Source organism: Kryptolebias marmoratus, linkage group LG17 (assembly GCF_001649575.2).
Source record: "Kryptolebias marmoratus isolate JLee-2015 linkage group LG17, ASM164957v2, whole genome shotgun sequence".
Lineage (NCBI taxonomy): Eukaryota > Metazoa > Chordata > Actinopteri > Cyprinodontiformes > Rivulidae > Kryptolebias > Kryptolebias marmoratus.
The window spans coordinates 10141926-10156540 of record NC_051446.1 but is presented as its reverse complement, the minus strand read 5'-3'; the positions used below and the strand labels follow the sequence as shown (position 1 = coordinate 10156540).

The following is a 14615-nucleotide window of genomic DNA, read 5'->3' as shown; positions in this document are numbered from 1 at the left end:
AGTTTGACACAAAAAACAATGCTTGGAAACCTCTTAAATCAAATGCAAAACCTAATGCACAAATACTAATATTTATTTAAGCTCAATCCCACACCAATGTGAATTTAGGGATTATTTCAATGTTAAAAGTAAAGAAATTTAATTAATGTAATGTTGTTTTGTAAAATACAAAATATTTGATGATCAAATGATCAAAAGTAGACTACACAAATAATTGAAAGCTGATACATACAGTATCTTCAGAAAGTATTCAGACCCCCTTTGGTTCATTTTGTTGTGACACAGTCTGATTCTACAATGTAATATTTTTTTCTCTCAACTAACTACACTCAGTACCTCATTTTTTGCAATTATGTCACTTTATTTAAAAAAAAAAACAGAGATATAACACTTGCATAAGTATTCAGACCTTTTGCATCAACATTTGTAAGTTGGCTCAGGTGCCTCCCATAACTCTTGATGACTGCTGAAATGCTTCCATTTAATTCCACCTGTGGTAAATTGAACTGAGTGGACATGATCTGGAAAGGAGCACAGCTCTCTATAGAAGGTCTCCTGGCTGTCTATCAGAGCAAAAAACAAACCATGAGGTCAAAGGAACTGCCTGCAGAAGAAGTTTGGTCCAACTGGGACTCTTCCAAGAACCCGTTGCCTTAGTGTGGCATCAAGGGAAAAACAGGCCTTAGTGACAGAGGTAACCAAGAGCCTAATGTTGACTGACTGAGCTTCAGAGATCCTGTGTGGAGACGGGACTAAGATCCAGAAGAACAACCAGAACTGCAGGCCTCCACTCATCTGGGCTTTATGACAGTGACTCATCAGAAGCTTCTCCTTAGTGTGAAATGCCTGAAAGCTGCTTTAAGGACTCTCAGACTGTCAGGAACAAGATTCTCTGGTCTGATGAAGCCAATGCTGGACTGTCTGGCCTCAATTCTAAACGTTGTGGCAGAAGGAAACCATGTGCCTGCCCAACAACATCCTAGCAGCATGGTGGTGGCAGCTTGTGCTGTGGGGGTGTTTTTCAGCAGCAGGGACTGGGAGGCTGATTATAGTTGAGGAAAATTTGATTGGGGCAGAGTACAGAGATATCCTCAATACAACCTGTTCCACAGAACGCAGGGCCTCAAACCGGGCTGAAGGTTCACCTTCGAACGAGACGATGAGCCAAAACACACAGAGGATAACACAGGAGTGTCTTAGAGACAGTTCTGTATGTTTTAGAGTGGACCAGCCAGAACCATAACTTGAACCCTGTCAAACATCTCTGGAGAGACCTTAAAATGGCTCCACCAATGGTCCTCATCTAACCTGACTGAGCCTGAGAGGATTTGTAAAGAAAAATAGAAAAAAAAAATCGCCCAATCTAGGTGAGCAAAGTTTGTTGCATCAAAAAAGATAAAAAAAAGATTAAAGGCTGAAACTGCTGCTAAAGGTGCTTCAACTCAGTACTAAGTAAAAGGTCTGAATACTTCTGTAAATGTGGTATTTCAGCGTTTTCTTTCTAATCAATGTCCGAAATTGCATAAAACTCTGTTTTCACTTTGTCATGACGTACATAGTGTAGATTAACAGGCAAAACAATAAATGACGGTAGCCTTTTGGCTGCAACAGAACCAAACTGCAACAAGTAAAAGAGGTCTGAAAGCTTTTTGAACCAACTGGACTCCAGTAACCGGTCTTTGCTTTGTTAATGTAAAACGATGCAAGGGGGGGAAAAAAAAAATCCTTTTGAGTTCCCAACAAATTAGGTCTGTTAATTCTGCACTGTATCACAAAAGGATTGATTTCCTTTTATGAAAGCAACCCCTTAATGCAGCATGGGATTTTCTTTTTCTTTCATAATCTCAGCTGCCTTAAGGCTTTAGTAGCTGTCACAAGCGACTGATTTGTGTTACAGCCCTTCCTAAGAAACCCATGTATTGACTGAATGGCTTTGTTACTAAGCTGTACTCTTGTCCAGCTCTACCTCTGACTCTTTAGACATTTAGCAGTTTTGTCAGGTAAGTCAGCAGAAAAGGGTTAACTGAGTGTTTGCTTTTATGCTGTCACGGTTTCAACATATTGATTTTGAATTGACCCGTGTGCGTTCTCTCCTCTCGTCTGCCCTTTCCAGAAGCGAATCTTGGATGGAAGCTTAGGCTTTGCAGCTGGGGTGAGTTAGATTTTCTTCTGAACTGAATCGTGTGCTCACACGTGTCACGCAGGTAGGAGGATGCCGCACCGTGGGAGTGTTTCGAATGTTCCACCGTGGCAGGTTGAGAACGTTTCAGCCTGCAGATAAACTCTGACGCTCCAAGATGCCACATGTAATTTCACTAAATCTGAGATAACTCTTCCCCTGAAGCAGAACACGGCTTTATAATGTCATAAAAACCCCTTTAACTGGCAGTTTTTATTACAATTTTTGATTTCCTGCTGGCGAATATGTTCAGAGCCCAAAAATTTCAATGTATTAAATCTCATGTTTCAAATCAGAGACAAATCTGAAAAGAAGTCTGATGAATATTAATAAGTGATGGAAAAGCTCGATAAAGCAATATTGGCTGTCAAAATACGTGATTTTTCTATTTTTCTGGCTTCTAACACAGTTTCCACATTATTGAATAATTATTTGGGGGTTAATGTAACTTAGACTCATCAGTGTTTTTGTAAAAATTGCGTTTGAAAACAGCAAATCTTCCTTGCTTTTGTTTACAACTACATTTGGTGATCAGTTGTTTTTGTACAAATTGTCATAAAATGGTTTGTTGCACATCATTTTCAAGATATGGTATTATACTACTACAGTAACAAGGTTACTAATTTATGCTACAGGCTAATGAAATCCTTAAATATGCTTATGACTTTTTCCTGTGTATGCTTTGTTGGAGGATAGTCCATCATTTTTATTCATAATTATCTACCCATTTGCAGTGTTTAACAGATCTGATGCCTCGTGCGTTTCTTTAATCTTTTAAGCTTTGTTAAAAAAAAAAAAGAGACATTGCATCAATATTGTCAAGGCAACAGAACTAAGCAAAAACAACATCTATTGTACAAACAAAAATTAGTATGCTTAAGGGCAAAGTCAGTAATGACCTAAAAGAGGTTAAGTTCTCTGTAGTGTCTGTTTCTCTGTCTGTGCACAAGAGTACAAAAGTTAACTCGAAAAGGTATGAACGGATTTTCATGAAATTTTCAGGAAACATCAAACATGGTACAAGGAACAAGTGATTAAATTTTGGTGGTGATCTGGTCAAATGTCAAGGTCAAAGGTCAACATCACTGTTGACCTGGTGCTCTAACTCTGCAGCTGCATAATCTAGGAATGTCAAACTGCACAGCTGGACACCTCATGGGTGAAAGATGATATCTGTTGATTTCAAGGTTCGTGGGGTTAAAGGTCAAGGTCAAGGTCACAGGTAACCCCTTTGTTAAAAATTTGACTCTGTTCCTACATGTGATCTTTTTGTTTCCTCCGCCAATGAAGTTCTGTTTTTGGTTTGTTTGTCTGTCTGTCAGCAAAGAACAGGTAAAAACTAAAGAACAAACTTGGAGGAAATTTTCAGGAAATGTTGGTTTTGTGGTAAAATCTGAAGTTTTGAAACTTTCAAATAGGCTTTTTTCTTTGTTTCTATTTTCTTTAGAGGCTAATTTAAAAAGTTCTTTACAAACACTTTGAAAGTTTTCCCAGGTTTGATATTTGATCTTGCAGTACTAACGATCCCCAAATGGTTGATGATAAGTATTCACTTTTTAAAGTCTTCCTCTGTAGCAAGTTTAATAACCACTACTCAAAAATGCTAAATAGTTCATCGCTGCTTAAGAAATTACTGATTAGGCCAAATTGCTGCTATTTAATTTTTGTTCATTTGTGGTAAAACTGAAATACCACTCCTACTGTAGTCCTGAGCTCGCTGATAATTCCAGTCTCGGCTGAGTGAGAGGAGTGGGAGGATAAAACTAATGCGAGGTGATGAGAGCACTCACTTCATCCACTCTTGTCTCCATTATCTCTATTTTCTTCTTAACAGCTAATCAATTACAGTCGCAACTTTCCTGTTGCTCTCCTCCATTTTGATAAAATAACAACAGCAGCTTGTCTACCAAATATGCTAAATTATTTCTCAGTTTTGGTGAAGTACACATTTAAAAAAACAACAACATATCTTTGATTACCTTTTCTGCTCAACCCGAATGTTATAAATTATTGATAGAAACAGCCAAAGCATTTTTTATATGATTCATTTTTAGGTTTTAAAAATGTTATTCTAAGCTCTTCCTGGATTAATAAACTCCTGTTTTTAGTCCTGTTTATTTTGTGAAAAGGCTCAGCTTTAAGTAGCATAAGATAATGTATAACTGTAGCTTCAGTTTGCTTATTTTTTACGTTTTTGATTTGTTTAGTTATTTTTGTTTTTTGTTGAAGCAGTTGTTTAGGCTTTTCAAAAAATAAAACTGCATATTTGTGTCCACGTTTCAAAGAAAGTAGAAGTATGTGATTTTATTTTTTAAAGCTCAGCTGTTAAAATACTATGTTTGCAGTTTTTAAAAGAGCACATACTGCTGGAGACAGGCTAAGTGCTGCCATTGAAAGTGTAAGCTTTCAGTTTTGTTCTGTTTCGTGCACCGTAGAGCAAGATGAGCGTTCCCTTTGGCCTTTTGCATTGAACAAGTTCAACCATTCAGCCATATCAGGGAGGGGATTGAGAGTTGTTCTTCGTGCCATCCTCAAAACACATTCTTTTGCAAACTGAGAATTGCTTTTTGACTACAGATAGAGAGTAAAGGAAGGTCAAACAGATATGAGTCAATGCTACATGATTTCTTTTTCAGACCAAGATTACGAACAGCACATGGAAAGGAACCATCTTTTATGACTTTAAACCATTTTCTTCTGCAATTTACTTCCTTCACGTTTTTCGTAATGCTTCCAAAGGGTTCACACCCATCCTCTCATGTCATACAGCAATTTAGAAACTCAGCTTTTTTGCTTTGGTTTCAGACAGATTTTGCAAACTAAGAAAAAAAATCGTCTTTTTCACACTAGTTCTTAAACAGATGCATACGAAATACTTCAAGGCAAAATTTTTTACCCGTCTATAATCTGTACTATATATCAGAAATGAGTAGATTCTTGATTATTTACCACTAATACATTCAGAAAGTAGTCCTCCTTCACTTCCTGTAAGTTTGTTGTTGCACCCTATTATTACAATTGTTTAAAGTATTTTTTTTGTTCAATGATCTCGACTTAGTATCTATAGTGGCCCTGAAGTGCAAATCACAACAACATTAATGAAGCACACAAACAATGCAATGCAATTACATTAACAAACCGGAAGAGGTAGGTCCCAGTGGGAGACCTGAGAAATTGCTGATTGGACGACACCACGTTTGAGCCGGAAGTTCGGGCTTTTGCTCTTTCAACGTTTTGGTAGGTAGGAAGACAGTCACAGCCCCATGTATTGCCCAAACTGTGGAAGAGAACTGGTTGAGCAGTCACCGAGCTTTTGCAGTAGTTGTGGCAAGAGGCTTCGAGAAATGATTACCGATAACATTCATATTTTCAACAAACGAGCTAAAACCAGAAAAACTTCCGGTTCAAAAGTGGTGTCATCCAATCAGCGATTTCTCAGGTCTCCCACTGGGACCTACTTTTTACGGTTTGTTAATGTAATTGTGGTTTCTGGTTTTTGTTTCTGTGCTTCGTTAATGTTGTTGTGGTTTGCACTTCAGGGCCACCGTAAGTATCCCATAATGACAGTGTAAACAAGGTTTTGTACAATTTTGTAAATTTGTCTATTTCAAGTTTTGTTTTTACAAAACCTGAAATATTAGATTTACATAAGCATTCAGACTTATTAATTATTACTTAGTTGAAGGATCTTTGGCACAGTTCCAGCCTCAAGATATTTTGGGAGGTTTAATGCAACAAACATTTTATACCTGGACTGGAGGATTTTTTGTCATTTTTTTTTTTGCAAATCTTCTCAAGCTCAATCAAGATGGATTCGGACTATAGGTGGAGCCATTTTCAGGTCTCTCCAGAGATTTTCAATCGTGTTCAAGTCAGAGCTTTAACTGGTCTGCTCTAGGACATTCAGAGTTGCCTCTAAGCCTCTCCTGTGTTGTCCTCACTGTGAGTTTTGGCTCATTGTCAATCTGATGTCCTGAGCTCTGTGGAACAGGTTTTCATTGAAGATATCACTGTACTTTGCTTTATTCAACCCTGACCAGCCTCCCAGTCACTGCTGCTGAAAAACATCCTCTCAGGATGATGCTGCCACCACCATGCTTCATCTTTGGGATGATGTTGGGCAGGTGATGAGTGGTGCCTGGTTTCCTCCAGATTTTGTAGAACTGAGGCCAAGCTGTTCAATCTTTGTTTCATCAGACCAAAGAGTTTTGTTCCTCGCAGTCTGAGAGTCCTCCAAGCAGCTTTCAACTGAAGAGAGACATTCAGTTCTGGAGCTTACAGAGGTTTGTGCCTTTCAAAATCATGTCCAACCAGTTTAACTTACCAAGGTGTAGAAACATAACGGCAGCCGTCAAATGAAATGGGAAGCATCAAAGGTAAACTTCAAGTGTTGTTGAGAAAAGGCTGGCCTGCTTTTGACATTGGAGATTGTTTTTAATAAATTTGCAAAATAGTACAAAATGTTGTTGTCATTGTGGGGTATTTAGTGTCAAATATGTAGGGGAAAAAAAGAATTTACAAATGATTGTAGTATAAAGCATGCTAAAAGTGAAGGGGGTCTAAAGACTTTCTGAATGCAGTGTAAATGAAATCTTGGGTGAATAACAGCAATGTTACAGTGTTAATATTTATTTAACATAAACTAAACCAAACAGAGAAAGCAGTGAGTGAAAAAATTCTGTTTCCGTGCTGCTCATCAAATGTACTTTACTAAGTAACTCACCAAGGTAATAAATTGCACTCACTGATAAAAATGTACTCTTAATGGTAGTAACTCAAGACTACATTTGTGATTAACATGCACTTTTGTATTTGTGTTGTACTCATCACACAGCCTTCATTTAAATGAAAAATGCACAAAATTTACAGAAACTTCTTCATGGTAGACTGATTTGTCAATACTGGAAAAATGCGATATATATTCGGTTTTAATTTACCTTAACTGCAAAACACAACTTGCATAGCTGATCACCAATGCTGTTTTCTAATTTTTGAGCACAACCTCATTTACCTATTTTAGTAAACTTGCATCTAAATCTGTTGGGAATAAACAAAGCATCCTGGATAGCCAGCTGGCAGCCACCAACACCACATTATTTTAGCCAAAACTAAATCAGTGCACCACATTAGTTTCCATTTGTCCATCTGAACAGCTGCATAGAACTTGCCACTTTCTCCAACAAATTTACTTGGTCCAGGCAAGTATTAAACTCAAGCCCTGGTTGAGATACTAGATTTGAAGATGTGTATAAACTTTTTTTCTTTTCAAGTCCGACTTTTACTTTTAAGACTTTTTAGAGAAACTTCCTAAACTAACAATGGTTGTAATGGGTGTTTTTAAAATCCATTTGTGATGGACAGTTTTTCCTGATTATGGATTCTACATTTTCACCACTGTTTTGTCTAAGAAGTCTTTGCTTTCTACATTTTTTGTTTGAGATAATGGTATTTATTTTACGAGATGTCCTGGCTGTCTAAAAACAAAGCAGTCAACAAGATAATTCATCAACCGGACCACCCGATGTATTTTAGGAAACAATTGAAGGTGGTGAGAAAACAACTGAAAGTGGTTTACAAACAATTTAAAGTGGTTTACAATCAATTAGGCTGCTTTACAAACAGCTGAAAGTTGTTTACAAAGGTTTTAAAATTACAAATGACTGTTTAAAAACAAGGGTTTTTGAGACAAAAACAAACATTGGCAAAGTTTAAAAAACTATTCGGTGAAGAAACTTAAAGATTAAAAAGCAAAACGGCTGTAAACAAGAAAAAGAAAAAATAATAACACTTCTTACAGTGTTAGTGTCGTAAAGTAAAATATCCATCTATCCGTCCTTCCCTTTTCTTCATCTGCTTTTTCTTTTCGTGTCGCAGAGGAGCTGGTGCCTTTCTCTAGCAGTCGTCCGAGAGGCGGGGCACAGCCTGGACAGCTAAAGTAAATCATAAAAATAAAAATATTCACAATACAATAAAATAAAACCAGATGAAATCAAAATGAGACTAAATAATTAACTAAAAGTTCAAGACGTTATAGTAACAAAAGTCAATAATCTCAAAAGGTCAACTGAAAGGATCAGGAAATAATAATAGCTGAGCTCAGTGAGTGTTCGATGATCTGCATGTGTCATGCCTTTGCTGCTTGTGATTCAGATGCCATCATGTTCCTGTGCTTTGCAGCTGATGTTCTCTCAACTTACATGCCCGGAGTCCAGCGTATGGAAACAGACATATACACACGTGCGCACACACACACACACACACAAACAGATTTGAACACAGATGGACACACGTGCGCACTCGCCAACCCACCGAAGAACGCCCTTTTGTCACTGCAAATTATCACGTCATTCAGTGTCAGAGCACTGCGTCTCTCAGCTTTGATTGTTGGTGAAGAATCACAACAGCCTATAATTATATATGTAATCACATAATTTCTTCCTCTCATTATTGTACCATTCAGACCCACTCCTCTTGTCGTGAAGCGCGTCGTTAGGCTCATGACGCCGGCTGTTCTTGGACAGCAGTGGGAGAAAGCAGTTGGTGCCAGTGACGTTAATGAACAGCGTTTAAGCTCAGTCTTGCGTGTCGTTGAGTCAGTAGCGGAAAGAGTTAAATAAATGTCACTTATCTGTGCGTGGTTCAGTTGTTACTGAGCAAAATAATAATTTAGCTGCATCAAGTTCATTATAGCGTATCCTGCTGACTGTCTTTTGGTGGGTTTTCAGGCTAATAATTAGTGTGAGAATGTCATACCACCTGCTGCATTGGAAAACGCTTTCCTTGCACTTCAAGCTGAATGTATTGTGTTAAACAGCTAAAAAGATTGAGACGTCAACAATGTATTTATTGCCTATTAGAGCTCTTACATAATCAGCAATGTTCCCTGTGTGCAATTTGATTACAGAAATGGTGCTTTTCCACAAGTGGCATAAATTTGTTCTTATAATAAATGAGGACAATCTCAGTAAATTAATACCACTGTCTCAGTTCATGTTTTTGTACTTATAATTTTTTTACATTAAGGCTGAATGCCTTGATTGTGCCTGAACTATGAGAACAGCAGCAGCAATAAACCATCGCACACATTCCTTTTTAAGGTCTTTTAAAAATGATATACTGTCATAATAGCTGGACTACAAACAGTGTTGTACTTGACTAAAGAGACTTTGGAGACCTTTTGAAGTTATGAAAGCTGATTTCATCAGTTTAGTTTTCAAGCTGAAACCCCACATCTTACACTCATATATTGTATTTTTAATGCACCTAAATTTCAAATAGGGCTGAGATTTTGTCCCATTAAGACCATGTATCCACCAACCACTGATTATGTAGCTAAGAATTTGATTAAAATCATCATATAAACCAGATGTTTTTGATCTTGGTGACATTAACTAGTTGTAGCAAATTGACTCAATCTGATATTTATTGCTGTTTGAAAAATATTGTCAACAATAAGCCTGGTTTGATTTATGATTCCCCCCCCAGTCCATTACAGCTAACGTTAGAAATCTACCTCTGAACACTTAACTGTAGATAATAATACAAGCAACCAAATCACAGAAGGCTAGAAGCTGTGGCAGTATGATAAGACAAGACCAGCTGGCCTGACAAGGTTGTGATTTCAAGTGCCACTTCCTCTTATTTGAGTGAACCCCTACTGTGTTACTGTGATAAACTGCAATCAACACTGCGGTGTTAAAAACAACACCACGCCGGTTTTCTGGCAAAGTGGCAGTGTTGGTACGGCTACCCTCCCATCTTGGGTCCAGAAAATTGTGTGTGTCAGGTTCTACTGCGTCTTATAACTTGTCAGTAACTTACCAACTCTGCAGTAAGTGTTCTAGTTAAGTTAATTTCAAACAATGACGAATATGAAACAAATTTACAGAAAGGATCATTATTACAACAACACTTTAGCAAAATATTAAATGACAAAAGGCATATTGATGTGTATATATAATATATAAAATCCACTCATCTTCTTGTCTGCCTAATCCCTGTGGGATTGCAGTCCAAATCTCCCTCTCCCCTGAACTTTCTTCCAGCTTGTCCTGGGGGCCTTAAAGTTGTTCCCATACTGACCAAGAGACATAATCAATTCAGTGGTTCCTTGGCCGACCCTGGGGATTTCCTCCCTGTTGGCCGTGTCAGGTCAACCTCCAGCAAGAGGTGACCTGGGGACATTCAAATCAAATGCCTGAACCGCCTCAATTTGGCTCTTCTCAGTGTGGAGGAGCAGCGGGTCCTCGTCGAGTTCCTCTTGGCTGGTCGAACTTCTCATCATATCATAAAAGAGTGAGACCTGCCAGCCTGCGGAGAAAGTTCATTTCGACTGCCTGCTGCCTAGATCTCACTCTTTTGGTCATGTGAGAAATTCCCAGGATCCAATGCTTTATTTAAACCCAAGATCATCATTAACATTGAACTCCCAATGTGCACTGATGACCTCACAACATTTGAGCTAAATGATCTACCACACAGCAAGGCAGCTGGATTGAATGTCATCCCCGGTGAAGTGTGGAACCAGCACATGGTCACAGAGGAAGAGGTCGATCAACAGGCTGATGGCAGATACAGGACTCTGTCCCTAAAATGAAATCGGCCACGATGAAACTGAGCTTATGGTGAGACATCTGTCGGGATATTTGAAACTCTACAAACTAACTAATTAAATTTTATTTTTCTTACAAAAATCAGTTCTACTATTACATTTATACTCTATTAGTCTTAAAGCAATACTTTAAGTCTTTAAAAAACACATACCTGCAGTATTTTTTTTTTTTTTTAGAATAATTTCATTTGTAGGAAGTTGTTAAATCAAAAGCAGCTTGTTAGATCCGAAAGAGTACTTTAAAGAAAAATCTAGGTCTCCCAGCGGAGAACACGCAGCCCTTTTAAGATTGTTCACAGGAAGGTTCAAATGTTTACTGACGTGCAGAAGATTGGGTGACATGATAAAAATGTCTCCCACTGTAAAAAGTGAGTAGCAGATTGACTGATCTCCAAAAATAACAATAAAGATGACATATTTATCTGATTTGGGGACGTATTACTCTTTTCTTTCCATCTCCCGCTGCTTCAGAAAAGCAAAAAGGTTGGACCTAAAATTGAAAGCAGCTTCTTATTTTCATTCCAGAGAAAAAAACACCTTTTCAAAGCCCTTACATGTGAAGTACAATATCATATCTTAACTGTTAATAGTACTTGTTGTAACTTTGACTCTGTAAGGGTTGTTATACCTCACTTGATGTATCTCCTACAAATATCACACATGCACTGTGGCTCTTTTGTTTTAACACTTTCACAGGCATGTCAGACTAAAGCATTAGCAGCTTTAGTGCAAAAGTGACAAATGTATAAATAACTGAATACCATGGCTGTAACATATTGATAAGGCCTTTATTATTACATATCTTATGTGTGAAATGAGAATTTAGTAAAATGTCACAGTCAAGGATCGGAAATAATAATTACCTGTTTTAAAATGCACCTTTTGCAATTAAACTTTTGCATTAAAACAAAAACAGGAAAAAAAGTTTTTCAGTGTGACATCTAAGGTCTGTAAATCTTCCCAGATGTGTTTTTTGTCCATTATGTGGATTGATTTGCCTTTTTTAAAAAGTTTTTTAACATTTTTCTTCCAGTCTCCACCATAATGTGACCTCCACTGCTGTTAAACTGGCATTTCTTAATTATCTTGTGACCTTTGGAAATGGCTACTTGAAAATGCTTTTTCTTCCTCTGATAGCTTTTTCCTGCTTTGTGGACACTGATTTAATTATCGCAGTGTTTGGCTGCTGTGAGACACACAAAGCTTCTGGCTAATAGCAGTCTGAGCAGTCAGGGTATTTATGAAGCCTTGAAATTAGCCTGTTTTCCTGGCCTATTTTAATAATAACAGGCACAAACCAAGGATAAACCCACAAACCATAAGCTTAAAAAGCATATTGAAATTCAAGTTCATAGTATTTTTTATGTTCAAAACTTTGCATAGAGATAGATATTTTAAACAGTTTTAGAAAACTCTCTTCAACTCTCCTAACTATTCAAAGTATAAGACTTTTGTTGAGAAATGTCAAAAAACTGGCATATCAAACTCATCTCATGCTTTGGAAAAATATTTTAGGTACAATATTTATGCTATCCTCATTTCACATTGTACTAACAGTGCAATATCAATAGTTACAGCAGTTCTCTACATTCATTTTTAACACTTTTTTGGGGGGGATCTTTGACCAAAAAACAACAAAAAAAAACCCCAGAAGAAACGCCAAGTGACAAAATGTTTTCTCAGCTCGAAACAAAGATAATGTCTTCACACTTCTGCTCATTTAGGTGTGACTTTCAGTGAAAATACAGTCAATTTAGTTTGGCCCATGGATGTAGCACTTAGCAGAGTGAATAATGAACATGTTACTGTCCAAGTGCTTAAAATGTACACCTTTTTTGTATTGTATGGTTGGCTGCCCACCACTTTTATTTTAAATAAATTCGCTAACAAAAAATAAATAAGCATTATATAGGAATGGTCTGATTTGGATATTCTTTGGTCCATCCGCAAACCAACGATTGGTACGTAAATGATTCAATTTGCAAAGAGCTGGCACATTTAGTCTGGGCATTAGAGGGCATGAGCGATGGCATCACAGGTGGAGTGATAGTCTTATCAGGTAATTCCCAGAGACGCTGACAAAATCTGTCAAAACAGTAAGTGGAAGTCACCAAACACAGATTCATTAGACAGTATTACCAATACTTTATAGTACATTAAGTTTGATTGGGTCTCATTCTGGGTTTACATGTTGCTGGGTGGTTTAATTGTGTATTGCCCAGCTTGTGGGAAATACAGTTGTCACAGTGGCCCAAAGTTTGAACCAAGTTTTGGGCACCCAAGGCAATTTGGACCAATGAAGAATTGTTGTATCATGTACAAAACATTACATGACCTCATGACATCCTTGTCTGCCATCTGAGCACAGGTATTGGACTCTTTAAAACACCATGAAAACTGAATTCCAGCCACTCCAGTCAATATAGGAGCTCTTAGGCAAGCTCAGAGAATAGTGACTGATCCATCACATAGTCTCCACAAAGAACATGAGCTTTTGCCTTCAGGCACGTGGCTTGGAATCCCCACTGCAAACTAAATCGCTTTAAAAACTCTTTTGTACTAACCTCCATTAGACTTTTAAACAGTGTTATTTGAGCCAAAGAAGTGTGGAGTGTTTTGTGGTATGTAGGGTTGTGTGGGTTTGCAGTATGTCTTAAGTGCTATGTGCTTCTTTTTTTTAAACATGAAAATTCAGCAAGGGGGGCAAAAGTTATTCTAGCTTTTAACTGATAATGAATGGATACACTTTGCCTGCTGCTACGAAGGTAGAGCACAAGTAGTCTTCCAGTAGCTACTTTGGTGATTAGAGGTTCTTGAAAGAGGGGTCTGTTAGTTAAATTTGCAGGTTTGGTTGGTGGGTAAACCATTTTGGAATCTAAGAGAGGTGTGTGCAAATTCTAAATCAGTGAGTTAGGATAGAGACTAAAGTTCTGTTGTGCTGTTCTTGACTTTCAACACTGTGCAAAATGTACAAAAATACACAGTGTAAAATAACCCAGATATTGGCATAGTGGCAAGATATTGTTTTCCAGTAGCATCTGCCACTTTGTGCCACCCCCTAGAATCGCCCCTGTGTGTCTCCATGTCTTACTCCTCTGAAGACGGCACCCTGGCCCACTCTTTCACCAAGACCAACACCCATCCACGTGATGAATGTGTCTGTGGACCGTCTGTGTCATGTTGAAGTCCTTCAGTGGCCAACCAGGTCCCCTGATATTTCCACAATCGAACATGTGCATTGATATTGTGCTTTCTTGGAGATCTGGAATCTTGTACCCAAACTAGTTTCATGGTATTGAAGAAGATTCTGTTTTTAAGTATTAAATCATCAACAGAGGCTAATATGCTGTTCAGTCACTAGGTAAGAGGCGGGGTACACTCTGAGCAGATTGCCACATAGACACAAACAACCATTCACACTCACACCTAGGGACAAATTAGATAGATAATTAGTTTAATGTGCAAGTTTTTTTTACTGTGGGAGGAAACCACAGAGCTTGGAGAAAACCCATATATGCATTAGGAGTACATGAAAATTACACTAAAAGACCCCAGCTGGTAGTTAAACCCAGGACCTACTTGCTGCAAGGCAACAGTGCTAACTATCTATGCCACTAGACAGATGTTAAATGGCTATTTAACATCTTTAACCTAAAACGGGGATAGTAAAGTAACCTCTTTCTCATAAAAAGTGACTGAGCAGAAGAATAAATTTAAAGAGAAAAGGTACACCAAAGTATGCTTGTGAAAATGTAAAATTCAGTGAAGGAACTCAGTATCCTAATGTGAACAATAAGTAAACAAACTGACATACACTGTCCAAGG

General features: G+C 37.8%; 1 protein-coding gene across 5 annotated transcripts in view; it reads left to right on the top strand.

Annotated features, from left to right (window-relative positions):
• LOC108235840 (zinc transporter ZIP11) overlaps positions 1-14615 on the top strand; it is a 151645-nt gene that overhangs the window by 4859 nt on the left and 132171 nt on the right. For all 5 annotated transcript variants that reach the window (XM_037980844.1, XM_017416091.3, XM_037980841.1 and 2 more), the window contains exon 3: positions 2114-2152. In XM_037980844.1, the coding sequence (XP_037836772.1) occupies positions 2114-2152 (39 nt within the window). The remainder of the gene's footprint in view (positions 1-2113; positions 2153-14615) is intronic.